Source organism: Castanea sativa, chromosome 4 (genome assembly GCF_040712315.1).
Source record: "Castanea sativa cultivar Marrone di Chiusa Pesio chromosome 4, ASM4071231v1".
Classification (NCBI taxonomy): domain Eukaryota; kingdom Viridiplantae; phylum Streptophyta; class Magnoliopsida; order Fagales; family Fagaceae; genus Castanea; species Castanea sativa.
In genome coordinates, this window is record NC_134016.1 from 50,394,684 (window position 1) to 50,422,380 (window position 27,697).

At 34.3% G+C, this 27,697-nt stretch overlaps 1 protein-coding gene and 1 pseudogene across 2 annotated transcripts; one reads left to right on the plus strand and one right to left on the minus strand.

Moving 5' to 3' along the window:
• Positions 1–3,352: 3,352 nt before the first annotated feature.
• On the minus strand, positions 3,353–13,693 carry LOC142630919 (uncharacterized; annotated as a pseudogene).
• Positions 13,694–18,715: 5,022 nt separating this feature from the next.
• Positions 18,716–26,229, plus strand: LOC142630663 (pyruvate dehydrogenase E1 component subunit beta-1, mitochondrial-like). 2 transcript variants are annotated; one of them, XM_075804696.1, is made up of 15 exons: positions 18,716–18,841; positions 18,984–19,061; positions 20,081–20,161; positions 20,286–20,312; positions 20,436–20,498; positions 20,630–20,716; positions 21,307–21,432; positions 22,162–22,295; positions 22,388–22,460; positions 22,726–22,791; positions 23,287–23,325; positions 23,431–23,555; positions 23,651–23,765; positions 25,738–25,763; positions 25,851–26,229. In XM_075804696.1, the coding sequence occupies exons 1-14, from the start codon at positions 18,794–18,796 to the stop codon at positions 25,759–25,761; spliced, it is 1,086 nt and encodes a 361-aa protein (XP_075660811.1). In that variant the 5' UTR covers positions 18,716–18,793; the 3' UTR covers positions 25,762–25,763; positions 25,851–26,229. The 2 variants fall into 2 exon arrangements, with proteins under 2 accessions (XP_075660811.1, XP_075660810.1); XM_075804695.1 differs by lacking the exon at positions 25,738–25,763.
• The last annotated feature ends 1,468 nt before the right edge of the window (positions 26,230–27,697 follow it).

Below are 27,697 nucleotides of genomic sequence, written 5' to 3' on the forward strand. Positions count from 1 at the left end.
TTATTTAAAGGTCATACATGTGAAAGACTGTGTTTTGGTCCACCGTACAACAAACCCAAAAAGCCCAAACCTGGGGCCCCAAAACGTGATAGTTGGACCTTCGCAATCGTGCATACAGTGTACGCACTGTCGCACAGCCAAGAGGCCCATGACCAATGCAACCTAGCTTTTCAAAGAAACAAAACTAGCCACGCATATATTATATGCACAAGAAGTTTTCCATGTTGCCCAAATTTAACCTTCTCACACAGGCATAGAAGCTAAAAACATGTGTTAACTACCATGGCAATTGCCAGCGTATGCACAGGAAAAAGACATACTTATTACTCCTGATCACCTGCATTTAATGCATTGCCGAAACATACCATAAGTATTGCACTTTGTGCAATTGTTCAATTCCCTCTCACAAAATTTTCTACTCCTTTAACTTTCAATCCCAGCTATACCTATACTACACTAAGGGTCTGTTTGGATAGAACTTATTACTGAAAACTGAAAATTGAAAACACTATAGCAAAATAATTTTTAAATGTGTGAATAGTATTGTAGGACCTATTTTTAATATTTTTTTTTGAATAAAGTGCTTGTGGGACCCATGAATATTGCTTAAACAGTGCTCTTGTCTCCTACACAGTGCATCCATGTGCATGAATAGTGCTTTTACTATTCATGCGCAGGAGAGAGAAAAAAAGAAGAAGAAGCTAAAAACATAGACGTGAGCCAAAACGTGAATCCAAACGCATTCTAAGAGCATCCACAGCAGCAGAGCTAAATAGCTATATAGATATTTTAGCTCCACCAAATACAAAAATGCATCCTGCAGCAGCGAAGGCATAGCTAAAATTTTTTTTATTACACTTCTCATTAAAATAATATTTCTTTCTTTTTTTCTTTTCTCTTCCCATTTCACAGCTCATCTCTCTCTCTCTCTCTCTCTCTCTCTCTCTCTCTCTCTCATGTTACTTCCCTCTCTACTCTTTCAGACTAAAGCTCCTCTCTCTCATCTCACAGATCAGGCCCTACCTTTGCCGCCGTTGGTCACGCCCTTGCCGCCGCCCTTGAATCCATCTCGCCCAATCCTCCATGCCGCCGACCCATAGGTCTTTTATACACTCTCTCTCTGGGACTAGTCGGTCTATATCATTGGTATCTGATAATTTTTTTTTCTCTTTTTGGTTCTTTTTTGGGCCTTTCTCTCTTTGTTAGAATGAAGAGAGGTTGGGTTCGGGGTTGCCGATTGGTTTGCAATTTTGAGTTGTTGGGTTTTTTCTTGATGGATTTGGTAACAATGGTGGGGGTTTGGGTTGTGATCACAGTGGCTGGGTTTGAGTTTGGTGGGTTTCAGTGAGTCGATCTTGCGATGATGGGTTGTGGTCATGGTGGCTGGGCAGTGGGTATCTGGCAGTGATCATGGTCACTAGGTAGTGGGTATTTGGAAAGTTTGATCACTTTGTTCATCTTGGTTCAGAGAAAGAGAAAGAGACAGAGAGGAAGAGTGAATAAAAAATAATAAAGAAAAAATAAAGAAGAGATATTTAATTGAATTGGTAAATTTTCTCCAAAAAAAAAAAAAATTGAAGTGGTAAAAAAATATCATTGTAGTAGTGGCGGCTGTGGTGGCGGCGGTAGCGGTTGCGGTGGTTGTGATTGTTGTTTATTGTAGTGGACATATTATTTTATTGTGATATTTATATTATTTTAAAGTGTTGAAAGCTGAAATAGATCCACTGCTGCAGAATATTTTGTAAAGTAAATAAGTAAAATAGATAAATAACTTTTTGTAGTGCAAAATAGCTAAAATTTTAACTATATTACTGTAGATGATTTAAGCTAGGTATTATTACACCTGATGCACAGGAAAAAACATACCTTTTTTATTATTTTTTTATTTTTTATAAACAGCAAAAAAAATAAACTTACTTATTACTCTAACTACGTGAACATAGTTATTACTCTAACCACGTGCATTTAATGCATTGTCGAACATAGTACAATGACAGCCTGTTGCATATATTAGTGCATGCACCTCTTCCTAAAATAGAAAAAACTTCTATATGCAGCAGATGCATGTAATACCTTCTCCCAAAAATAGGGCCAAAACATGGATTTTAAAAGAACTGCTCAACCTTTATATAAAGAGAAAGCTAGTTGAATTCCACTATAAATAGCTCCCCTACTGGCCTCGCTAATAAGTCCAAAAATATCAAATAGAGGTCTAATAAGAACTGTCCTATAAATTTAAAGGAACATTTAGAGAGGTGCAAGTAAATTCTTTAGTTTACTATTTTTTAGCCATTAACAAAGAAAATACGTGCGATTGAAAATCCACTAATCTATGTGAAAAAATAAATGACATAAGCTTGAAATTAATTAGGCTAAATTATAAATTACATCATTTAACGTGTTCTCAATTCATTCATTTACTTTCTCAAAAGAAAAAAAAAAAAATTCATTCATTTAAGTTTCATTTTTTTTCCTCTCAATTTAGTCTCTTAACTTCAACTCATTTTTAATGTAGTCATTCCGTTCGGTCCGAAATATTAATCTACGAAAATAACGTTGTTTTGGAAAGTGAAAAATACTAAAACTTGTTAGAATTATGGTTAAATAATTAAATTCATTATTATCTAATAGTTTAAACTTTTGGAGCAACCCATAATTTAACAAAACTATTGGTGAGATTGGACCACTAGATTGGACAAAAAAATTGAAAAAAAATTTAAGTTAAATGACTTAAATTAAATTAAAAAAAAAAAACCTCAGCATAAAACCTAGAATACCTTTAGAAAAAGTCTCTCCTTCAATTGCATCCTCCTTACACCAACAGCAAGATTTGGTGGTCCAACATACCAAACCTCCATGGAAGTCTTTGTTGTTATGTCCTGCGAGCAAAAGAAAAATAGAAATAGAACACTATAAAAGAAAAAAGAAAAAAAAGAAATGGAGCATGAAATGAATCAGAAATTGCATTGCTTTGGGGATTAAAAGAAATTGATGAGAGAGAGAGAGAGAAATCCAAAGAGTAGGAAAGTAATGGGATGTGGTTGAGTATATGCATTAGTCATGCTGTAATGCTCTCAATGAAAACTATCTTTCAGTTTCAGTTGAATCAAAAATATAAAAATTCCCAACAACTCAAATGGAAATGCAGAACCACAAATATATTAATAGACCATCAAGAATAGAAATAAAGCAACAACTCCATTCTAAAAAATATACATGGCAACGCCACACATTATCATTTAGTTCAAAATTAGAGAAAAAAAAAAAAAGAACAGAGAAGCACCACAACACGAGTAAAAAAAGAACAGAAAAGCCCAGGACAAAACAAAATGATGTTTGAACTTACGACTGACCAATAAATTTAGCAGTGCAGCAACTGATTCATTTTTTATATTTATGCCAGAAACACAATTAGAAATACACAGGAAATCAATGAAACAAACACTTACAAACATTAACAACTTATGGCATATAATTAGTCAGAAGGGAAGGCAGAAGCAAGGAACTTTTTGTCCTTCTTGATAATTTGCAAATTCTTGGACTTCATTAAAAATATGATCGCTTCCTCATTAAATTCCAGCATAAAGGCCAACTTGATCAGCTCAGAGAGTGCACCAACATGATCGCTTTCCTCCCATAACACACGCTCGGATATTGCCTCAGAAAAATATGTAGCATATTCAATGAGATTCTTATATCCACTAGACCTATCCAACTTCTGCGCGAAAAACATTGAAGCCTTTCTATCCAAGTGTACAATTTTGCTTGCTCTTGCATTCACGATCTCCCCTGAAGAAAGTGATAAGCTGTAGTTTACAGTGATTGGTTCAACTGTCTCATGGAAAGTAACATTCAGAAGCCTTTGGATAGTTTCATGCCTGCTTTTTGCTTCCATGTTCATCACAGGATTTGCTAGAAAACCAAGGATGAGCATAACCAGGCCTTTTGTAATCAAAAACTCCTTTGGATTCACCGGATTGAGTTTAGCAACATCCACTGAGGATGATTCTTCCTTCTGTACAGATTCAGATATGGTGCGAACACCTACTTTCCTGTAAATTTCAAGCAACTTTGTTGGAGGTAAAGAAGGCATGCTTGGCTGAGGGAACCAGACAAATAAGGGTTGAGAAGAAAACTGTTCAAAAAGATCCTTCAGTTGAGGACCATCAGCAATAAAAACATCATGCTTGTTGGACAACAAAATTCTATCCGAGTCTGAAGAACCAACTGGTAATTTCACCAACCTATCAGCCAGAGTCTCTGCACTCCCGTGCTTTGAAACAAAAGACCAGAACTTACAACAGTCAGCATGTGACAATCGGCGTCCTGAACTTTCCCATACCTTCCAAAGATTACAGTAATTGTCCACTGAAGGATATTTTCCAACTCCGAAAGCATAGGAGAAAAAGCCAAGTAACTCAGTTTCAAAATATTTGTCAAGCACTTTCAGCTGCGAACTGAAGAGACCATCATTGTCATGCAGAACACATTCTTTGGGGCTAACCCATTCTCCAATCTGATTTAAATTTGGGATCCAAATCCTTTTGGCAACTTCACTGTCTGGCTTCCAATCACATTTACTTAAGTAATTATATATCCGCACTATAGTAGGCAACTGAACATGGAAATCAAGGTGGCTGGCAATCAATGAGTATCCTTTCCTAAGATCAAGGGTGACTCCTAATAAGTTGAGCTCTTCTTTGTAGGATGTAATTTTAGAACCATAAAAATCTTCATCAATGAAAGGTCCATCTGTCCGCTGTAAATAAAAGCCCCAACTAGAATCGAACAATAAGCACTTATCTGGAAACCTATAACCAATAGTGGTCTTCAACCATTCTTTAGAAATTCTTATTGACAAAGCAATTGGAGAGAAATAATTCCTAGCTTGCAATAAAATCCGGATGCATTCCAGCAATGAAAACACAGTTGCAGGAGTTATGCTGGTGGAATCCGAGGGAGAACGAATACCATCAACCACAAACTTTGCACCATCTTTGAATTCAACAACAACTCCCATGCTCTTCAGCTCTTCCTTGTATTCATGAATGACCTTGCCATAACAGTTGTCACTGTCATCTATGAAAGGGAGGTCAGTAATTGGCAAAATTGACTGCCAATCTGGCCCAAGCAAAATGCAATTTAACGGATTTTTAACACCATGCCTAGTCCGCAACCACCAGAGATCACGGATGCAAATCATTAGATCTGAAGGAAACATATAAGGAGTATTTTTTCGATGCCTATAACATGAAAGAAAAGAGAGAACATTTTCTTTTGTCATGTAAGATGCTTGCTGCTTGAATCTGTTCGTAAATACTTTGACTGCCGCCTCAAAATTCACCTTCACCCCTATTCGCTTCAACTCATTTCTGTAAGAGAAGATATTGCTTCCATGGAAATCATGATCAATCAATACAAAACCTTCAAAAACCTGTAGAATGCAAACCCATTGAGGGTCAAACAAGAAACATTCTCCTGGATGCTTGTACCCAAGATTTGTCTTGAAGCATTTCACACCTCTGAATGCCTTAGTAAGTTTCTTAAATGATCCTACACGATGCATACATTCCAGTATCAAAAGAACTGCCTCAGCTGTCAGAGAAGTCAACTGTGAAGCTGATTTTAAGTTGTCTACAATGAGCTTGTAATGATCGCCGAAGCCAATTAAAACACCAAGCAACTTGAGTTCCTCCCTAAAAGAAAGGATTTCTTCTCCAAAGTAATCTTGATCAATGAAGGGGATGCTACTAATTTGTGATGCGGTTTTCCAATCATCATCAAACAAAACAGCTTCAACTGGAGACCTGTCGCCACAGCATGTCCTTAGCCATCTCTTATCCTTGATACTGTTGATGAACTTATCCTGAGGAAGAAACTTTTCCCTCAAAAATCTGATGAAATTTAGTACAGACAGCACTTGGTCTCTACTTAAAGTGGAGTAATCTGTGAAAGACATAAGACGCTCCCCAATAAATTCACATGCTTCTCCATACTCTGAGATGACTCCAATTTCTTTTAGCTCCTCCTTATACTCATTTATTTCATCACCATAAAAACTTAGATCAACCAACGGAATATCGACAAGCACTGATCCGTTCTGCAAAATGTTTCCCAACGAAGCAGAAAGCAAGAATGACTGCATAGGTGGCCTGTAACCAGGACAGCCACTAGTGGTAATTTTCAGCCAGCAGCCTTCCTTTATGCATTTCAAAAACTTAAAGGGAATTATAATTTCTCTACGTTTCAAGTCTCGAATCCAACCCAACAGCAAGAATGCATTTTGCTTGGTGAGTGGTGATGATACTGTCGGAATTGCGGCATTGGGAGGAGATATATAAGGGATATCAGAAGCTTCAACATAAGTTTTAAGGAACTCTAAGAGCTGTTCTCCAGAAGCATATTCACCTGCAGAATAGCCTGGATGCAAGTAGTCTTCGGATAACTCAACATAGCCTTCATCTGTCCATGGATTTGAACCAATCAATCCTGCCCATTTGCTTCCATTGGCAGGGACAAGAACCCCATTCCTTTGTCTGTTTAGATTTCCGTAGTTATCTAAAAGTGGCATAAAATCACATAAAACACCAACCTCCCATGTGAAAGATAAGATTTTCGAAGTGAGTGGTACAAGAAGTGAACAAAGGCAATAGCACACTTCTGGAAACTATTGAGACACTTCTTAACGTGAACTGCATATTCATGTACATTCACAGCATCAACCTTCACATGATCTAGTAGCCATATTAACACTATTTTCCACTCAGAGAATAACCTGATTGCTTCTTGTGTGCTTTTCGGCCAAAAGAAGTAATTGGCTGGACATTTGAACTCCTTGTTCCAGTAAATCAGCCATGAGATATGTTCAGAAAGACGGGATAAGGACACCACTCTGTCACAATTCAACTGCACTGACTCATTTATGCTGCACAAAGACACGTCGCCATAGAGACCCACATATTTTATAAGTGGTATGTCCTTGATTTTGGTATGGTGAAATTTGGACCTCCAGTTATTAGCAATAAACAGTAAAAGCTCTAAATATGTGTCCTCAGACACTCCTTCAACAAGTTTAGAACTCTGAATGCACTTTGCGTACCATTCATTGTTGGCTAGTTCCACCCCCAAGAAATTCAATATGTGTTCATATTCTGTTCTATCAAATGAAGAGCTCAAAATGTACTTTCCATGTGATGAAAGATGAACCAAGCTTACCCCTTGCTTCCTTGCCTTCTCTAGAATGGTCCAAAAAGCAGGTATAAGCCTACCAACTTCACGAGGTTGATGAAAGATCTTTTGCTGCGTGTAGGACTCACTTGGAAGAATACTTTCTTCAAGAAGCTTTGACTTAATGGACTCCCTGACAACATTCAGCTGTTGATAAGAAGAGCCGTTGATGGGAATGAACCTGAACATGGAAGCCAAAGTAGATATTGGAGCATTTTCAGAATTTTTAACTAGAGAAACAAACGCATTGATAAAAGCAGAGGCCACGCAGTCAAGAATCCCTTGGTTCCACTTGTTGTCCAAGAGAATTGTTTCCCTTGATGAGGCAAGAAGAAAATCTGCCTGAATTATGAAGGGAAAGTTGGTAACCATCTCTGTGGGAAGAAATGCATAGATCCCAATTGAGCTCATCCCCCTGTGGAGGCGCTCTTCAAAAGGAAAAGCCAATGTGATCACCCATTCCTCCACTTCCATTCTCCTTTCCACTTTGTTTTCCTGCTTGACAGGAAACCTTTGCTTCCACATATAGTATCTGCATTCACCATTGGGCCCCTTACCCTTCTCATCAGCAGAGAGATGGAGTGTGTAGGACACAGCATCAATCTTCTTCCTCACCATGAATTCAGTCTCACTTGTAATGGCTATTGCACTTACAGTATTGAGCTTAGGATCCTTGGTACGTTCCCTTACTGAAAGCTGCCTAATCTTTGATAAGAACAATAAAACTTCAGGATGAACATTTGAGAGCTTCTGCTTCACAGATTTGACTGTATCAAACTTCAGAGGTAAGACTATTGTTGTTGTAGGAAGAGTAGTCACATAACCATATATTTCTTTTATGTCAGAGAGAGTTGGGTTCTCAACCCATTCAGGAACAATGTACCCAAGATTGCAATGTGGGCAAGGCTCTTCATTGAACCGTATTTGATATCCATTACTGAATATGTATGGCTGAGAACTAACCAGAAAGACACTCTTAAATCCAATTCCTGCATATTAACTAGAGAATAAGTAACTTAGAGCAATAGGAGAACAGCTAAATTATCCTACCCACCCCCCCCCCCCCCCCAAAAAAAAGAACAAGTCTAGGCATATCTAAAATTTAATAGATCCATACTTTCATCAGCTTACTTAAGTATTGTTAACTGGTAATTATCAACGTCATTATGGTTTTATCCTTTTCTTTCATAATAATTGAGTATATAACACATAGTACTCTGGGTTGACATCTTAAGGTTGGCATTGAAGTCAGTTCAAGGCATAAAATTGAGTCCAAAATGGCCAAACTAGACTAATAATTCTTGAAATGACCATGAAACCTACAAAATGAAAAAAGCATCCCCAAAATCTAAAAAGAACCAAAATGCCCTCAAAACCTCCAAAATACGACTGGAGCTTTCAAAATGACCAAAACACTATTATAAGCTCTGAAATAAATAAAATAAAATTATAAAAGATGCCTCGAAAACCTCTAATATGACCTAGATATCCTAAAATCAACTACAACAACAGAAATACCCATAAAATCTCCATAAAAGGCCAAACTAACCTCAAGATTTCTAAAATTGAAACCAATAAACTGACAAAAATAACTTCAAAACCTTTAAAACAATAAAAAAAAAAAATCATCCCTGAAAACCTCTAAAATGATAGAAGAAACCCTAAAATCACCACACAAAAAAAAATACCAATGACTGAAATTCTCCTAAACCTACCAAATAATCAAAATATTTTTAAAACCTCTACTATGACTAAAATACCCCCTAAAACCAACAAAATGATAAAAATATGGTGACTAAGAATATACATTATGTCTTAAATACCAAAGACTAAAAGATGCACCTTATTTCTATCAAAAATAATACGTCAAATATTAACATACCTTCATACCTTGACTTGTTTGATCATGTTTTCTGCAAGCAGTATTTTGACTTTGCAAAATTTCATCATGCAAGAGGATTTATTTGTAGATTTTATGCTTTGAACTTTCTTTCCAAGGCAATAATCTTTCATGCTTGATTCAAGCAATTATTGTAATCCATATTGCATATAGGAAGTGGATTATTACTTGTATACCCACAGTTTATTTTTCAGTTCTCTCATAAATGGATTCCCAATAGGTTTTTTTAGTATTTCGAGGGGATTAAGGCAAGGGGATCCCTTATCCCCATTGCTTGTCCTTTTGATGATGGAAGTTTTGAGTTGGGTTTTATGCTTTGAGCTCTCTTTCCAAGGCAATAATCTTTCATGCTTGATTCAGGCAACTGTTGTAATCCATATTGCGTACAGCTTTGAAGTGAACATTACTAACTTCCAAAACATATTAACTCTTAGGTTCACATTTATCACTTAGGCAATGGATTTGTACTTGTATATCCACGGTTTATTTTTTTGGTTCTCTCATAAATGGATTCACGATAGGCTTTTTTTAGTAGTTCGAGGGGATTGAGGCAAGGGGATTCCCTATCCCCATTGCTTGTCCTTTTGATGATGAAAGTTTTGAGTTGGATGTAAGGGAGAATGGAGGGGGTCAGTCTAATCGTAGGTTTTAGGGCTAGTGATGTAGGAGGTGATGGGTTGTGCGTCTTGCATTTGTAGATGATACAATATTGTTTTGTGATGCTACCTTTGAGCAAATTCTAATATATAAAATGGTTGTTGATTTGCTTTGAGGCAACAAGAGGGTTGAGGGTTTATGTTAACAAAAGTGAGATGGTTTCTGAAGGAGAGGTAGAGAATATTGAAGCATTAGTGGGATGTGTGGCTCTCTCAGAATTTTAATGATTGGGAGTTGGATTTGGTAGCTGCATTTCTCCATCTTTTGAAATCTCATTTCCTTTAGTCCATGGGTAGAGATCAGCAGCTATAAAGGTTGAAGAATGATATTCATTCTTTTTATGTTGCTTTGTGGGGACCCTCCCCAATCTCTTTCCCTTGGGAAGGGTATTTGGCGTGTGAAGGCACAATGGAGAGTATCATTTTTTGTTTGAATGGCAATATGGGGGAATATTCTTACTTGTAACAATCTTAGGAGAAGATGATATACTATAGTGGATTGGTGGTGCATGTATTGATGCAGTGGGGAGGGGGTGGATCACCTTCTGATTTATCGTACAAAGGCTTATCAATTGTGGTCCTTTATTTTTAGATCTTTTGGTATCTCTTGGGTCTTACTTGAGAGGGTGATAGATCGTTTGTTTGGATGATGAAATTGGAAGGGTAAATATTCATCAAGACTTCGAAATTCGGTTTTGTCGTATTTAATGTGGATTATTTCATTAGAAAGGAATTGGCGGACGATTGAGGACTTGGAGAAGACAATAAGCATCTCTTAGTTTCTTTTGTTGGTACTTTGTTTGATTGGGCTTGTGCTTGGGGACTTATGAATTAGAGTCTTTGTCTCTTTATATATAGTCTTTTGTATTTTTTTTATTCTTCAAACTAATTTATGCCCTTTTTTTTTTTGTCTAAAGTAGTCCATTTTTAAAATAAAATTTGTATTATGTATCAAAAAAAATATCATCACGTAGAGAATAATATGTGAAAGTTATTCCTTTTGTGGATCCAGGAATTTCGATGTTCGACTTCAACAAATAAGTCAACAATTTTTGAGTTCTTTCCAAGTCAACCCAATTAATATTATTAATAGTTTGGTTGACAAAGTAAAACATATAAGAACTTTCGGTGCTACTAGTTCTCATAACAATTCGTACACTAGAGTGCCAAGTATTTGCTATAATTCTAGAAAATAAGTACCTTTTTCTCCAATATAACCGTGTTTCCTATTGCCTTTCTTGGTGGACCGACCAACACTGCAAATAGAGTCAATGTTTTTCGATGAGAAACCTTTCTCATTATTGAAAATCAGCAATGTTGCTGGAGCACCAGTGGCTGTAATGTCTTCAGAAGTTATGACAAACTCAAGAGATGGATCCACCCCCTCCCAGTAATCATTATCTTCAGCATTCTGACAAAACAAATTTCAATATTATAAAAAAGTAATGAAATTAGTAGCTAATTAAACAAAGGTCAATAGAAGACAATCTTATTCTTTTGCTCCTTAAATATATCCACCACTAAGTCCAGATACAAAAAAAAAAAAAATCATAATTTTTTTGCAAAATTACATGAAAGAGGAATAGATATCCTCCTCTTTGTTTGGATGTTAAATTGGAAGTAGAGAATGATAATATCATATAAATTAACAATTATAACCATTTTTTACTAACTTTTAAGAGTTTTTCTACGGCCACAATAAAATCTCACAACATTTTCACAAGTTAAGGTGTCAGCCCAACATAAGTTAGAATAAAATAATATTAAATAAAATTACATCCAAACTCACCACAACTCAAAACGAGATTAGTATGTAAATGTTGTGAGTTTTTATTGTGACCATAGACTTTCTCTAATTTTAAAATAATTGATATGAATTGACATCACATTGGCAAAATTGAAAATTTAATTATTTTTAATATAAATAGAATTCCTCCACCCAAATTCCCCACGTTTGGGAAATTAAAATTGAAGGGTTTGAAGGGTATAAGGTTGATTAAACACTCTCAATCCCCTTCTGTCTACTCCCCTCTCTTCCCCTTCCATCAAAACTAGAATTGGCAAAGTTGGACTTAAACCCATCAACCCAACAAGATCGAAGAGAAATAACCCGTCTCATTGAATTGTCAGGTCATGTCGTACCCAAACTAATGCTTTTTAGAGAAGTAAATTTAATATGCAAAGTTGGATGTTCTCTTTTGGAGGAAAGAGAATTAAAATTGCTTTTTGAACTCTATTTAATGACATGCGATCTCTTAACCATTCATGTAATTATGGTTTCTTCTTAATATTGGTCCATGACATTTAGTATTTATGGTTGACACCTCCTAATGTATCTAGGTCTAACTCAATATAATTTGAGGTTTAAATGCAATAAATTTAAATGGGGCCTTCTTATATTTAAGTATTAATTAAATAAATTAATTTAATATTAACTAAACCAAGCTTAGTTTGATGAATTAATACTAACCTATATAAGGTTAATTTCATATAGAAAATTAAATATAACAAAATATTTTTTTTTCTTAAAAGGAGGTTACTTTATCTAAGATATATAGCAATTAATGCATGATTAGGTAACTGTTATGAGAGATTAGGAGGCTAATGTTGACAATTTACCATAAGATTTGAGAGAGAAGATAATGTAGCACATTTGCAACCTTTTGTTTTTCCAAACAATTTATGGTTTTTAATTAGGTTAGGTTTCTATTGGTCCTAGTATTTTGGAGGCTTTGTTATAGATAGAAAAAAGAAAATGCTAAAACTATTACAAATTTCAGTACAAAATGTTACAACTTGATGTGGCAACTAATATGACGGGTGAACTTCAGTAATTTAATTAATGAATGTTTAATTTTTTTTTTTGGATAAGTTTTATGTAATAAAATTTGTAGCAGAATAACTCATTAAAAATATAATAAATAATTTTTTTTTAAAATTAGTATCATAAAGTTTGGGGCCTTTTGTAATAAAGCTTTTGTAGTGGAGTCCTCAGGCTTTAGGCCGCCCCCAAGTCTATCCATGACATTAGGGGTCCGTTTGGATAGAGCTTATTGCTGAAAACTGAAAACACTGTAGCAAAATAATTTTTAAATGTGTGAATAGTACCGTGAGACCCATTTTTAATATAAAAAAAAATCTGTAAAGTGAAGTTTGTGGGTCCCATGAACAGTACACGGGACCCACAAATGTGCTGAAAGTCAACAAAATGTGGCTACTGTTCATGCACAGTAACATGAACAGTAGCCTTGTCCCCTATGAAACGTGTGCAGCAGAAGGAAAAAAAAAAAAAAAACGCTGAAGTCGCAGACGCTAACTTTTTCATCCGTATCCAAACTCAGTCTAGGCTTCAAATCTTTCTCTTTGTAATAACCGAATTATTAAAAATAAAATTAATAAATAAACAATGATGTGGGACTTTGGTTCACTAACACATACATCATCAAAAACCCATACCAATCACATGAGAAAATACACTATGTTTTGACGGTATAGTTCCTCCCTCTCACAAATTGGTGGGACCTATCAGTTCATGGGTTCCACCAAGAGAGAGGAAACATACACTCAAAATTGGTATAATTCCTCCAATCACACAAATAAACACAAAAACACACACACACACACACATATATATATATATATATATATACACACACACTCAAAAGCGAGATTGAGAAACCTGAATAAGTTCCATGAGAAAATGTACATCCTTGGCATAAAGCTCAGCAGAGAGGTTCTTGACAGCCTGGTGAAGATCCTCTATTAGTGGGTTATGATCCCCTCCGATAGAGAACTTTGTTCTACGTATCTCTTCAATGTGTTCTCTTGCTGCAGCCTCCATATTCTTACGTATAACAACTTCCCAAAATACACACACAAATATGTAAAACCAGAGCTTTCAGCTGAACATTGGCTTAGAGAGAGAGAGAGAGAGAGAGAGAGAGTGAAATGTATATAAATAATGTGCTGACGGAGCTTACTTCTGGACGAAGTAGAACAAAGCTTCCTTTTTTTCTTTCTTTTTTTTTGAGAATAAAGTAGACCAAAGCTGAGAGAGAGAGAGAGAAAAGTAAAAAGGGTCTTAGGATTGTACGGAAAGTGAAGCTTTACATACACTGATTCAACCATTGGGTCTTTGTTCACACCTATAGTCTCCTTTTCATTTTTTATTCCAAAGGAGACTTCAGAGTGTGGATTTATAGTGGATGACGGTCAAGACCTTCCTTTGGACTTCTTTTTTTTTTTCTGAGAAAGATACTTTGGACAATTTGATCGGTCTCCTTTTCAGTTTTCCGAGAATATTGTCATTTATGATTTTTTTTTAACACTGCCATTTATAATTATGGGTTCGTTTGGATAGAACTTATTGCTGAAAATTAAAAATTAAAAATATTATAGCAAAATAATTTTTAAATGTGTGAATAGTACTGCGAGACCCATTTTTAATAAAAAATTCTTGAAAAGTGTGTGAATAGTGTGCACACATAGTACACTCACAGTGCGCGCATTGACCCATTTATCCCCCACAGCAAAAACGAAAAAAAAAAAAAAGAGAGGAGAAAACGCAAGATTGCAAAACGCAGCCTAATATAATCCGTATCCAAACAGATACTAAGAGTCTTGTGTTTGCCTTCTAATTCGAGAGCATTTGTGTCAATTTTTGTAATTATTTTTTTCTATTTTAGTATAAGAATATATATTTTTAATTTTAAAAAGACCACACATCAAATTATTTATTTTACACTATATTTTTATTAAAATATTAAAATATCTTAGTTTTTAATTGTTTTTCTTTCTTCACACATGATAAAAATTATCACTTCTCTTTTTTCATCAACGTGATACGTAAATAAAAAATAAATAAAAAATGAATAGTATGAGTATAACGTACAATGCAGCTACTCCTCATAAATCATAATTAACATTTAACTTGACTCTTTTCAAATATAGTAACAGTTCTTACTATTTGAAATAATATTAATTAGGTCTAAGACAATTCAAAATTGCGTGTAACACAATAGCGTGTAACACAATTTATCACTCTGACTCTTTGTTTTGATCGATTGACTGATGAATGTCAATAAAACATAGGCAATTTTTTTTAACTCTTAAAAAAATTTCTCAATTAAAAATTTACTCTTAAAATTTTCGAGATCATTTTGATTTTGTCATTTCATATTCAACTTTGGATTTGGACTCCAAATTTTGATACAATTTTTTTTTTCTTATTTACTGATAAGTCTATTAAGTATCACATCAACTTCTTAAAAAAAAGTATCACATCAACTCAAAACAACTAGGTTTCTAAGTGGGTTTAACATTTTTTTTAAGAGAAAAAAGGGTTTGAATCGATTAAGTCACATTATATTTGTATATTAACATATATAATTGAATTGTATATTTTTCAATTCTATATGCACATTTAATATACACAGTTTTTCAAAAGATGTACAAAATTATGTACAATCAACATACACAACTTTCAAAATATGTACACAATTATGTATATTCAATATACACATTATTCTTTATATTTTTCCAAGAACGTACACAATTCTGTAAATTCAATGTACTCAAGTTTTCAATTGATGTACACAATTCTTTATATTTAAAGTACACAATCTTTCAATTTTGTCATTCAACTTACGCAATTTTCAAATAGTATATACAATTTTGTATTATAAATTTACACATTTTTAAATTTTGTACAATCAATGTACGCAATTCTATATATTCAATATACCCAATTTTAAAAAAAATATAGTTTTGTATATTCAATGGAAAAAATCTTTCAATTTTGTACATTCAACGTACACAATATTGTATATTCAATATACATAATTTTTCAAAGAATGTACACAATTTTGAACATTCTGTGCACAATTTTTCAGAAAATGAACATAATTCTATACATTTTACGTATACAATTTTTCAAGGAATGTACACAATTTCATATATTAAATGTACACAATTTTCAATGTTTGTGCACTCTTTCATATATTCAATGTACACAATTTTTTAATGTTGTAAATTCAAGTTACACAAAATTTCAAAGAATTTTTAATATTTTGTACATCTAAGGTACACTATTTTTCAAAGAATATACACAATTTTTTACATTTAATGTTCCCATATTTTTAATTTTGTACATTTAACATACACTATTTTTGAAAGAATGTACATAATTCAACATATTTGACGAACAAAAATTTTATATTATTTATATTCAATGTACATGTTTCTCAAAGATTGTATACAATTTTGTATATTTAAAGTACATAATTTTTCTAAGATTATACACAATTCTATATATTCAACGTACACAAATTTTAACGAATACACACAATTCTATACATTCAATATACACAATTTTTCAAAGACTACATAATTTTGTACACTATTATTTAGATTTAATAGACACATTTTTTCAATGACTTATATGAAAAAATAATAATCGAAGAATAGAATTGAAAATATGTTGAAGCTACATGATGATTTAGCTGATAAATATGAAGAAAGAAAAATAAAAGAAACTTCCCTTTAAAAGTAGAGGATGTGACCAATGACTTAAATTTATTTTAAATTTTAGTGATGCTTTATGTTTGAAAAGCAATCAATATTCTTTAAAGGCTAAATATTCTTTCACATTCGTTTATATACACTATTTCACACACATATACACGATTTCTAAGGGGAATGTTCACATTTTAAAAATGCCTAAATTTTAACATATAAAAGTGGATGTAAAATAGTGATTGTGAGATTAATAAGATTTTATCCGAACCCACAACAATTCAAAACAAGAGTGTTGTGAAAATGTTACAACACTTTGTTATGTCCCAAGACTTTCTTTGAAACATTAACAAACAATGACATAGTACTATTCAGGTTTGCTAACATAAACATCATCGTAACTTCTTCTTCTTTTTTTCCCTTTGTAAGGTTGAATTTATTCAATCATCTGTTAGTTTTATTCCGTGCCAAATTTACTTGTAATTTAGTAGTTAGATACCTTGTACTTAGGTGGGAATTATGTGAGAATAGTGTGTAAGAGAGTGTGAAGAAAAATCAAGATGTGTGCACTCAATAAGAGTCTTGCGACTGGATCTTGCGACTGGTAAGTCACCAAAGGTGACACACGTGTGAAGCATGCAGGAGAGCTGAAGGGTCACGACAGCTAGAGTACTACAAGACAAAACTTCCAGTCTGGCCAGGCATTAGCTCGCAACTCAAACTCACAACTCATTCCAGTCATAAGGTCGAGTCGCCAGAATACCCTATTTGGATGAAAACTGACGTTTCACATTTCTTATATACCATCCTATAAATACCCTTATATCCACAAAATGTAAAGAGTTTTTAGAGAGAATTTTGAGAGAGAAACCCTAGAGAAAACAAGATTGACTCATCCACAATCTTTATCTTTTGATTCTCCAAATTCCTCTACTCCCACTCTCTTCATAGACATATCCTTGAGAGGTACATTTAGTCAAATCTTATCTCACCATACCCATATATATAGAGAGAGAGAGAGAGAGCTATGATGCACGGACACGGACATGACACGGACACTGATACAACGATACGACAATTTTTGAAAAACAAGGACACGACACGGCATGGACACGACAATTAAATAATTAATTAAATTTTATATTTAGGCATATTTTTAAATATTTTTAGACATAAAATACGTTTATGTCTAGAATTTAAATTATGTAAGAACTACAAATAAGTAAACTAACACTCAAAATAGTACAATAATACACATAAAATATTTAGAGTACAAACCAAAAGTTTAAATAGGCTACATTCAAAAGTTACAATATTCATTTTCAATTTATACTTTCAATATTCATTTTAATAAAATCATCTGCAATATATAAGTTTAACTTTAATAAATTAATAAAACTATAGCAATAACAATATTATATTATATAGCAGTAACAATTAACAACATTATATTTGGCACATAATGATAGTAACAACATAAAGGTTATATTATATCCCACTCCCACACAGTCACAGTGAGAGTGGGATTAAAAAAAAAGAAAAGAAAAAAAAAGGACGTTGTCCTTATAACAGGTGAGTGTCTATAAGTAACCCACTCACCCATTACCAAATGGCCAAATATCTCAAAGAGGTGAGTGTCTATAAGTAACCCACTCACCCATTACCAAATGGCCAAATATCTCAAAGAAAAAAAGAAAAAAAAAAAAAACACAGAGAGAAGCAGAAAAGAGATCGGACCTGACGTCCACGCCGAGAGAGAGAGAGAGAGAGAGATCGGAAGGGACAGGGCACATCGGCGACGTCAATGGAGCTCGCCGATCGGCCCGATCTAGGTCCGGCGATGGGCAGAGGGCAACGGCAGCGGGCAGAGGGCACAGCAGCGGCGATGGACAGGGCACCGCAGCGGCAGCGCCGATCGCCAATCTGTGATTTTCTTCTCTCTTTTTTTTTTTCCACTCCTGGCGTGTCGGACGTGTCGGCGCCGCGTCGGAGCCGCGTCGAAGCCGTGTCGGAGAAGCGAAAAAAAAAGAGAGACACTGCTTGGACACCGGAGTCCGGCGAATCGTATCGGTTCTGGTGTCCGATACGTGTCGGACACCGACACAATGCCAAAAATGGCGTGTCGGTGCAAACCAGAGAGAGAGTAAACTGGAATACCAATATTATAGTTTCGCGTAACAAAAAAAAAAAAAATATATATATATAGAGAGAGAGAGAGAGAGAGAGAGAGAGAGAGAGAGAGAGAGAGAGGATTGTATTTGCATCTATTATGTTAAAAAAAGAAAAGAAAAAACTAATTGGGTTCGATTGGGACATATCAGAACCCGTTTGTGGTCCCCACCCAATTGATTTGCCAGGACACCTCACCACTCACTACTAGTTCCTAGTAAGATCGAGAATATATATATATATATATATATAAAATGGTTTCATTTCCGTTTAGTCTGTAATAATAAGAAAATTGTGGCTTTGATTGTATAGCGAAGAGCAAGAGATGTGGGGGACTGTGAGACAAAGACTAGGAGGCTACTCTGCTTATTATGTATGTATGTTACTATTAGAATCAACATTTTTGTTATTAGCATATATTTACTTACTATTTTTTAAGTATTTGTTCATTTCGTTTTTTGTTTTTAATTAATTATTTATTTATTTGGGTTGGTCTGCATGTGTGTGTGGATCAGTCATTACAAAGGATTGGACTTGGACATCTACTAAATTCATCGAAATGTTACTCTTCTGAAGCAGCAGCAGCTAAAAAGGTGGGTATTATTACACCCTGCTAACTGAACATTTGATTTTAGTGGTGGGATTTTGGAATATCTTTGTTTGCATGAGTGTTTGTTCTATCATCAGCTTATAATTTAATCAAAATTTATCAAATTTCATAGCCTATGTGGACAAATTGTTGTGTGTGTGTGTGTGTGTGTAGAGGTGTGTATGAACCAAAGAACTCAATTTATAATCAATAAGTCTAAAAGACACATTGTTTCACAATAGTTGAGGTGTAATAGAGCCGGAAATGGTTAATAATAATGTAGTGTTAGTGGTGGACTAAAATGGGAATTAATAATAACTTGAAAACTTAGTGAAATTTGTTTGTCAAAGATATTGTCTTTGTACCATTACTCATTTATAATTCAGTTGATTTTGCTTGTATAGCTTACATGGAAAATAGGCAAATGCAAAAATCCTATGCATAAGTCATGGAATCTCTTTTCTAATTTTTTTTTTGGCTATGTGAATGTTCAAAAGCTCTTCAAGTACCCAACTGTTCGCTAATAATTACAGGTAAGAATCCCTTGGGGATGGCCTTAAGAAGTTAGCTAGGAATTTGAACACAAGACTGCGTGAATCTCGTAACGTCTTGGGAACCACTAAATGAATCCCTTGGGGCTAGTAAATCTCTTTTCTATGGAGAGTAATTTTTTTCCTAGATATTAATCATGTTCCTAATATCAAGCCAGCTTTTTTGTTTTTCCCTCTTTTTATAAAGAAGCTCATTATGAAGGATGGCTTTCCTGAATCTATGTTGTCATGGTTAATGTGGGATAAAGGTTGTAACTGCTTGAGTGAACTAGCTGCCTGAGCTGAGTAAATGACTTGGCATTGGCTACATCTATATAACTGTAATTTACACAAAGTCATAGCTTCTTTACTGCTGTTGATATGTGTTATCTGCTATACTTTGTTTCTATACTGGAGACAGTCAAATCCAACATATGCTTTTCTTTCTGCTTGTCTCAGTTTGATTTTTTTTTGAATTACAAATTTCTTGCAGATGACAGTGCGAGAAGCTCTGAATTCTGCACTTGATGAAGAAATGTCAGCAGATCCTAAAGTTTTTCTGATGGGCGAAGAGGTATTGAGGGAAACAGTCACAGACACTTTACTTTTCCTGTGGTTGTTGATCTGATTGTTTATTTAGGATTTTTAATCTCTTTGACTATTTGCCTCATTTGTATGTGTTCTTGTTTGTATTGCAGGTCGGGGAATATCAAGGTGCATACAAGGTTAGAAATGCATAGTGCAATGAAAAGAATAACATCTTCCATCTTGAAAGAGTGCTTATGTTTGTATATTTGTTTCTTGTTTTAAAATTTACTCACTAATTCCAACCTCCATTTTTTTATTAGATTTCAAAAGGGCTGTTGGATAAGTATGGTCCTGAGAGAGTTTGTGATACTCCAATCACAGAGGTTGATCCTTACCCTTGAAAAAGTGTAACATGCTCTCTGGACTTTTTCCATTTATGTGCTTGACGGTGTTGGTAAACAGCTTTTAATGATGGATTTATTTTTTGTGCCCATGAATTTTGCATATTTTGTAGGCTGGTTTCACTGGAATTGGAGTTGGTGCAGCTTACTACGGGCTTAAACCTGTAGTAGAGTTTATGACATTTAACTTTGCAATGCAGGTGACTGCGTCTTTACTTATCTATATTTCATCATTTCATTATGTTAAATTATTTCTAGGTGATGGTGGATTTGACTTGTGTGCGGGATCCAATATCAATAGAATTCCTAAGGATTCTTTTGGAATTGAACACGTTCATTTTCATTTTATTGTTAATTGAAGTTCAACCTGTTCAATGTCATTTTACTATAAGAGGATTCTGCTGCCATTCTATGTTATATTAGAAGACAATATCATCAGTATCTAAAATGACCAATGCATATGTCATTCAATATCTAGTATGGGTTTGGACTCTTGAATTGAAATTTAATGTAGCAACCAATATCTTGTAAGGATACATCCCACCAAGGAATCTATGATCTAAGCAATGGAATAATGGAAGTCTAATCATACACGTTCATCTCTTGGATTACAATGGTGGTTGGGCTAAATCTGAATGTCATTATCATTGTCTCAATGCAATTAAGTGAGTGCTAGACATACCCCTCCTAAAATACACTTGAAGCATGATCTAGCTAGAAGTGTGGTTAATGATTTACTATTGCCCTTGTTCTAATATTTCTCTATTAATTCATTTTCTTATTTCTGCAGGCAATGGACCATATCATTAATTCTGCTGCCAAAACGAATTATATGTCTGCTGGTCAGATATCAGTACCTATTGTATTCAGAGGACCAAATGGTGCTGCTGCTGGAGTTGGAGCACAGCATTCTCAGGTAATGTCATCTATCTAATTTTGATGTTTACCTTGCGGGAGTTTTGCTGTCAACTCATGGTTAGTTCCTTTGTGGTCTTCTATCTGAAGACTATTAAGATTGCTCTTAAGTGAATCCTAAAAGACATAGCAGTTCTTGTTTCTACAAGCATATTTATTACCCTAGGCCATGGTAGCCCGATTCAGTACATGAAGCAAGATCACTGTAAAAAATTGGAAATGATACACAGCCAAAGTATTGTATTCTTGTTTATAGGTCAGAAAGGAAAAAATAAAATTTCTTGAATGAATGAAATTAAGTTATGTTATTAACAACTTGCTTATCTTAACCTCAGGATTTAAAGAAGTTTCCTGCCTCCAGGACATTATAATTAAAGTTGATATGAGTTTCATTTTAAAATTTCAGAAACCATATTTATGAATTAGGACTTAGTCACCTTTTTTTTGGCATTTCTCTTTTATACTTCAGTGTACTAGGTTGTACTCCTTTTTGGGATTGATTGACAAAGTTTAACTGAACCCATCTTCCTTTTGAGGGGACATTCAGTGGAAGGAAATGGGAGTTAAGAGAGCTACCACCTTTCCATATTGGCTTTACATAGCCATTATTGTTTGGAATTATTTGTTCTTCAGCCACCCTAGCAGGCTAGCACTAATGTGATGGAAGACTTATGTGCTTACCTTCATACTATTGCTCTGGATTGAAGGCTCAGTTTGGGATTTTGTACAGTGCTATGCAGCATGGTATGGTTCATGTCCTGGTTTGAAGGTTTTGGCACCATACTCATCAGAAGACACTCGAGGCCTGCTAAAAGCTGCTATTAGGGACCCTGACCCTGTTATTTTCCTTGAAAATGAGTTGCTGTGAGTAGTTTATTGAAGAACTATTATTTTGTGACTTGGGTTTTGTCAGCAACTTAGGTGCTTTCGTCCTTGGTCTCATTTTTGAGCTGCAGTTATGGAGAGTCTTTTCCAGTTTCAGCAGAAGCTGTTGATTCCAGTTTTTGCCTTCCAATAGGGAAAGCTAAGGTATTTATTTATTTATTTATTTTACTTAAGAGTAATGCTACAAAAACAACATTTTTCACAACTTGCTGATGTGGCAAGTTGCTATTGGTTTTGACATGGACCCACCAACGACACCACTTTATTGTCTACCATTGACAACTTGCTATCTCAACAATTGTGAAAAAAGTTGTGCCTATAGACTTATTGTTTTTTTTAAGCTGCTTATTGTTGTTTATTTTTAATATTAGTAATAATTGAGTTTTCTCTCTTTTGTTGATATTGACAGATAGAGATAGAAGGAAAGGATGTAACAATTACTGCTTTTTCAAAGATGGTTGGTTATGCTCTCAAGGTTTGTCATCCTTCTTCAAGCTCAGGTGGATTCATTGTTATGGATGACTGAATAAGTCACTTTATAGTATTTTTATGTGGTATGGATGAAACGTATCTTTGGATATTATAAAAAGAGAATGCATCCATTTTTGCTGGCATAAATTGGTCATTAAAAGAAATCATTTTGTGGGCAACAATTGAAATGGGTTTTCTGCAAAAGCCAATGTTTGTGCTAAGTTTTCTTTATTCATTTCCATTTAATTCAACATTAGTTTGTCAACACATAATGTTAGGCTATGGTTTTGATAGTTAGAAATGGTAACTTGACATGGAATGGTAGATCAAAGATTTATTGGTAGGTACTACTCAGAAGCCTTAACTTGTATATGAAATGGTGGATCATATAAGCGATTAGGTTCATCTTTTCCTATCATCTGCCTTCTCCTTGCAAGTTACTTACTGCCTTAGCTACTTACTTTTTGATCCGGAACTAACTCTGGTGGAGAAAACTTAGGCGGCTGAGATTCTTGCAAAGGAAGGAATCAGTGCTGAGGTAACTCAAAAAACTTTAATGTTCAGTAGTGGATTGGCACTACTACTGTCATAATTTCCAATTTTTGGTTTAGAATAGATATAATAGTTGTAATATGTAATACAGGTTATAAATCTGCGCTCAATCCGTCCCCTTGATAGAGCCACAATCAATGCTTCCGTCAGGAAAACTAACAGACTGGTAACTGTTGAAGAAGGGTTTCCTCAACATGGTGTCGGTGCAGAGATCTGGTCATCTTCTTCTCATTAGCTAATATTTTCCATTTATGTTTACTGTTTCTCTCCTCCCCCTAGTATTTTCCCATTTAATGTTTTTCTTTCTGCAGTACATCAGTGATTGAGGAGAGCTTTGAGTATCTGGATGCACCTGTTGAAAGGATTGCAGGAGCTGATGTTCCTATGCCATATGCTGCAAATCTTGAGAGGATGGCTCTTCCACAGGTTTGTGTTAATGGATTTAAATTTTCTTGATGATTTTCATATGTATTTTTTATATAGGAAGTTCTGTCTTGAGTCGTCTGGGTGTTTTTGGTGTGCCCTATGATCTGTGCATAGATTTCAATACAAGTGTTCTTCTCTCTTTTCCCTTTTATTTCCTAGTAAATGTTAGCAAGCTTTTCATCTTCTGTCTACCATAATAGTATAATGATGTATTTCATAAGGCAACATCTCAGTCTAGGAAAGAACATGAAAGCTTCTTTTCGCTTTACCATGGCTCTTTTTTTTGGGATAAGTACCATAACTTTACTAGTACACAGGGAGTATACTATGGGAACAACACAATTAAGCACTCAAGTTACAATGTTCAATCAGATCTAGAAGAGATTTGAAAGAAAATGAGCCCAAAGCTAGAGTCCAATCAAACAGAGATTTGAATAAAAGTAGCTTAAGATTGAGAGTAGTCCTTTCAAATCACTCAAAACTTCTAGCATTTCACTCCTACCAAATACACTAGATTAAACAATGAGGCACTACTTTCCAAATGGCTATGTTATGATGGTGATCAAACCAACCCTGCCAATAAGCTAGCATATCCAGAACTCTCCATGGCATAACCCAATAAACACCAAGCCAAATCCCATAGTCCACAACTCATTAGCTAGAGGGCAATAAAGAAGTAAATGCACCATAGTCACCCCCACTACATTTACACATATAACGCCAATCTAACATCCATACTCTTCTCTTCCTCTCTTCCCTAAATTGTCAACAGTCAAAATTCTCCCAAAAGAAGCAACTCTAGGAGAAACCTTCAATCTCCAAATAATTTTCCATAATAAAGAACTATAGTACCCTCCAACGTCAATACCCCAACCCTTTGCTAGCTTCTAATAAAGTTTCTCTTCTTCCAATAAAGTTTATCTTTCTCGTTCTCCCTCACAGAAGTAGAAGAAATAAGATCCATAAAACCGACAAGGCTCCAACTCCCAATCCTGCACCAATAGTGAGAAATGAGGATCCCAGTGAACAACACCATTACAGAATTGCATAAGATCTGCAGTGGCGGAGTCCCCATCTCGACAAATTCCAAATAATTCAGGAAAGGCCTCCTTTAGTGGACAATCACCACACTACAAAATCATGCCAAAATTTCACTCTAGTTCTAGTTCTTAACTCATACTAAGGATACTGGGAAAAATTTGCCACTCCAGTTTATCGACTTCCAAATACTCAAACCAACAATCTAGAACCACTTCAAACCCATTTACCCTTTCAAATAATCATTCCAAAAGCTGAATTTGAACATGATGTATAAATTAGCTTTGATATTTCTTAAAAATTGAGAGATTGGGATGTAAATCATAAGATAAAGCATGGAGGATGAAGTAAATAAGTGCATCAAGAGAAATGTGTGATTGTAAAATACCTATTAATTTAAAAGGTTAAATTTTTTAAGATTGCTATAAGACAACTAGGTTTTATGGAATTGGATCTTAAGCTGTTAAGAAGCAGTATGTTCATAAAATGAGTGTAACTGAAATGAAAATGTCAAGTAGATGAGTGGAAATACAAGGAACAATATGATTCAAAATGAGAAAATTCACTTAAAGGTAGGAGTTGCCCTAATTGATGAAAAGATGAGAGAGTTGTTTGAGATGGTTTATTCATGTTTAGAAGAGAGCGATCAATGGACTCGTGGGAAAACTTGATTTGATTTAAGTTGCAGGAAAGGAAAAAGGTCGAGTAAGACCAAAAATAATATTAATATAAGTAATGAGAAATGATATGTAAATTAAGGAAGTATCATAGAGTATGATATCAGATAGAATAGGATAACAGGAAAAAAAAAAAAAAAATTATGTGGCCGAATTTGACTAGTCTATTGAGGATCCATAGTCAATTCTGAATTTTCGGGACTAAGGCTTGGTTGTTGTTGTTGTATGTATAAATCAACTTTGAGCCTTTGATGTAGTGCTTTGATGGATTTTATCTTTGAAGGTAATACTAGTGATTCCTTGAAATTGTTTAATGGCTTTTAACCTAGAAGTTTAGAGAAGTTTAACGTTCTTGTTGTCTATTGTATAGGTTGAGGATGTAGTTCGAGCGGCAAAGAGAACATGCTATAGATCAGTTTGAATGGCTTCGACTGCTAAAAATGAAGTTCTCTAACTTTTTTAGAGTGCTGATAGTTACACATTGTGTTTTCAAAATATGATTTTATAGGCTATGTACGGCAATGTGTAACATGCTGTGTGCAATAATAATTAGCAATTTTTTTTTTTTTTTGGGTACATACAAGTGGGAAAAGATGACTATAAATTGAGAGAGCATATATTAAGAAGGTAGAACTTTCAAGACATTGCTTTGTGTTGATAATAATTTGTGGGTTTCATAATGATTTGAGTCACACTTACTAAAAATTATGTAGTACTCTCGGAATGTAACAATATGGTACTCTCTTCTCCCAAGTGAATGGTAATGGGTCTTACCATAAATTTAATTGGTAGAATTCATCATTCATATGAGAGGAAAGCATACCACCAAGTATTATATCATTATACTCTTCAAGAATGCAAAATTTCAATACTATCAAATATCAATAATTATCTCATGTAAGATTTTTAAATTTCAAGTTTTTTGTATTTTAAAGGGTAAGTTGCAAGTATACCCCTAAAGTTTGGGGTTACTTAGATTTAACATGTTGAAGTTTGAAAATTTTGATTTTACACCTTGAAGTTTACTTCTGTTAGCAAACGCAGCCCCACCTATGTAGCAAAAAAATTATACATTAGATTCCAGTGTGTCACTTAACGGCCATGTAGGTGAGTCCACTAATGGAGTGATTGCTTTTGCTAATGGAGGTAAATTTCAGGGTGTAACATCCATGTAACTCCAAACTTTATGGGTATATTTTACAATTTAGCCTTAACTTTTTGTTAAAGTTGTTCAATGTCATTTTTGGCATTTGCAAATCAAATAAAGAGGTGGTTAAGAAGAATTTTTAAAGTGTGCAAATGATAGAAAGAATCCGATAATTTCATACATAGTTAATTTATACTGGTATATTAAAAGCTTTATTTTTTTACTTATTGCACCTTATATATAGCTTTCTCGTCTATGAAGTATGAAGTTTTCATGATGCAATACTTTGAATTATTTAAATTTATGAAAAAATTTAGTTAAAATTTATCGATTATTCCATCATAACTTAACCCTAATCTTGAAGTGTGTTTGCTCCATTGGTGTTAGGAGATGGACAGTTTTTAGGTTAATTTTTTGGTGGATTTTTTCTTCTTCTTTCATCTCTACTTTGGGTAAATGTGATTAAATCATCTTTTTTATTCTCTTTGATTTCATAGATGCTATCCTATTGAATTATAAAAATAGTATATTAAAATATAATGTTATTGTATTACATAACATGACTTAGATAATTTGGTGCTTATTATTATTATTTTTCATTATTTTTCATATTATTTTCTATAAACCTCTTTATATTGCCTCTCTCTCTCTCTCTCGAAAAGTGGTTATTCTCTCTCTCTCTCTCAACTATACTTTATATTAATGAATCATTGTGATTTTTAAAACTCCTATTTTTAGTTCATACGTTTTGTTGTTGTATTTTTTAGTTCTCCATTACAAGTAGTATCTCTCTCTCTCTCTCTCTCTTATTGTTTTGATTTGATTTTTGTTTGAGTTATACTTGATTATTTTAGAAGTATGAATTTGAATTTATATCATAACACAATCTTGTCTATGCTAATTACATATCGGCATTTGGTCTATTTCGGTCTATTTTAGTCCACTTTATCTATTCAGGTTGGTTTGGTTTACTTCAGTTCACTTTGGTCCAATTTGATTTACTTTGGTAAGTTCAGTCTAGTTCCGTCTATTCGGTCCATTTGGTTCAGTTCGGTCTATTTTGGTCCATT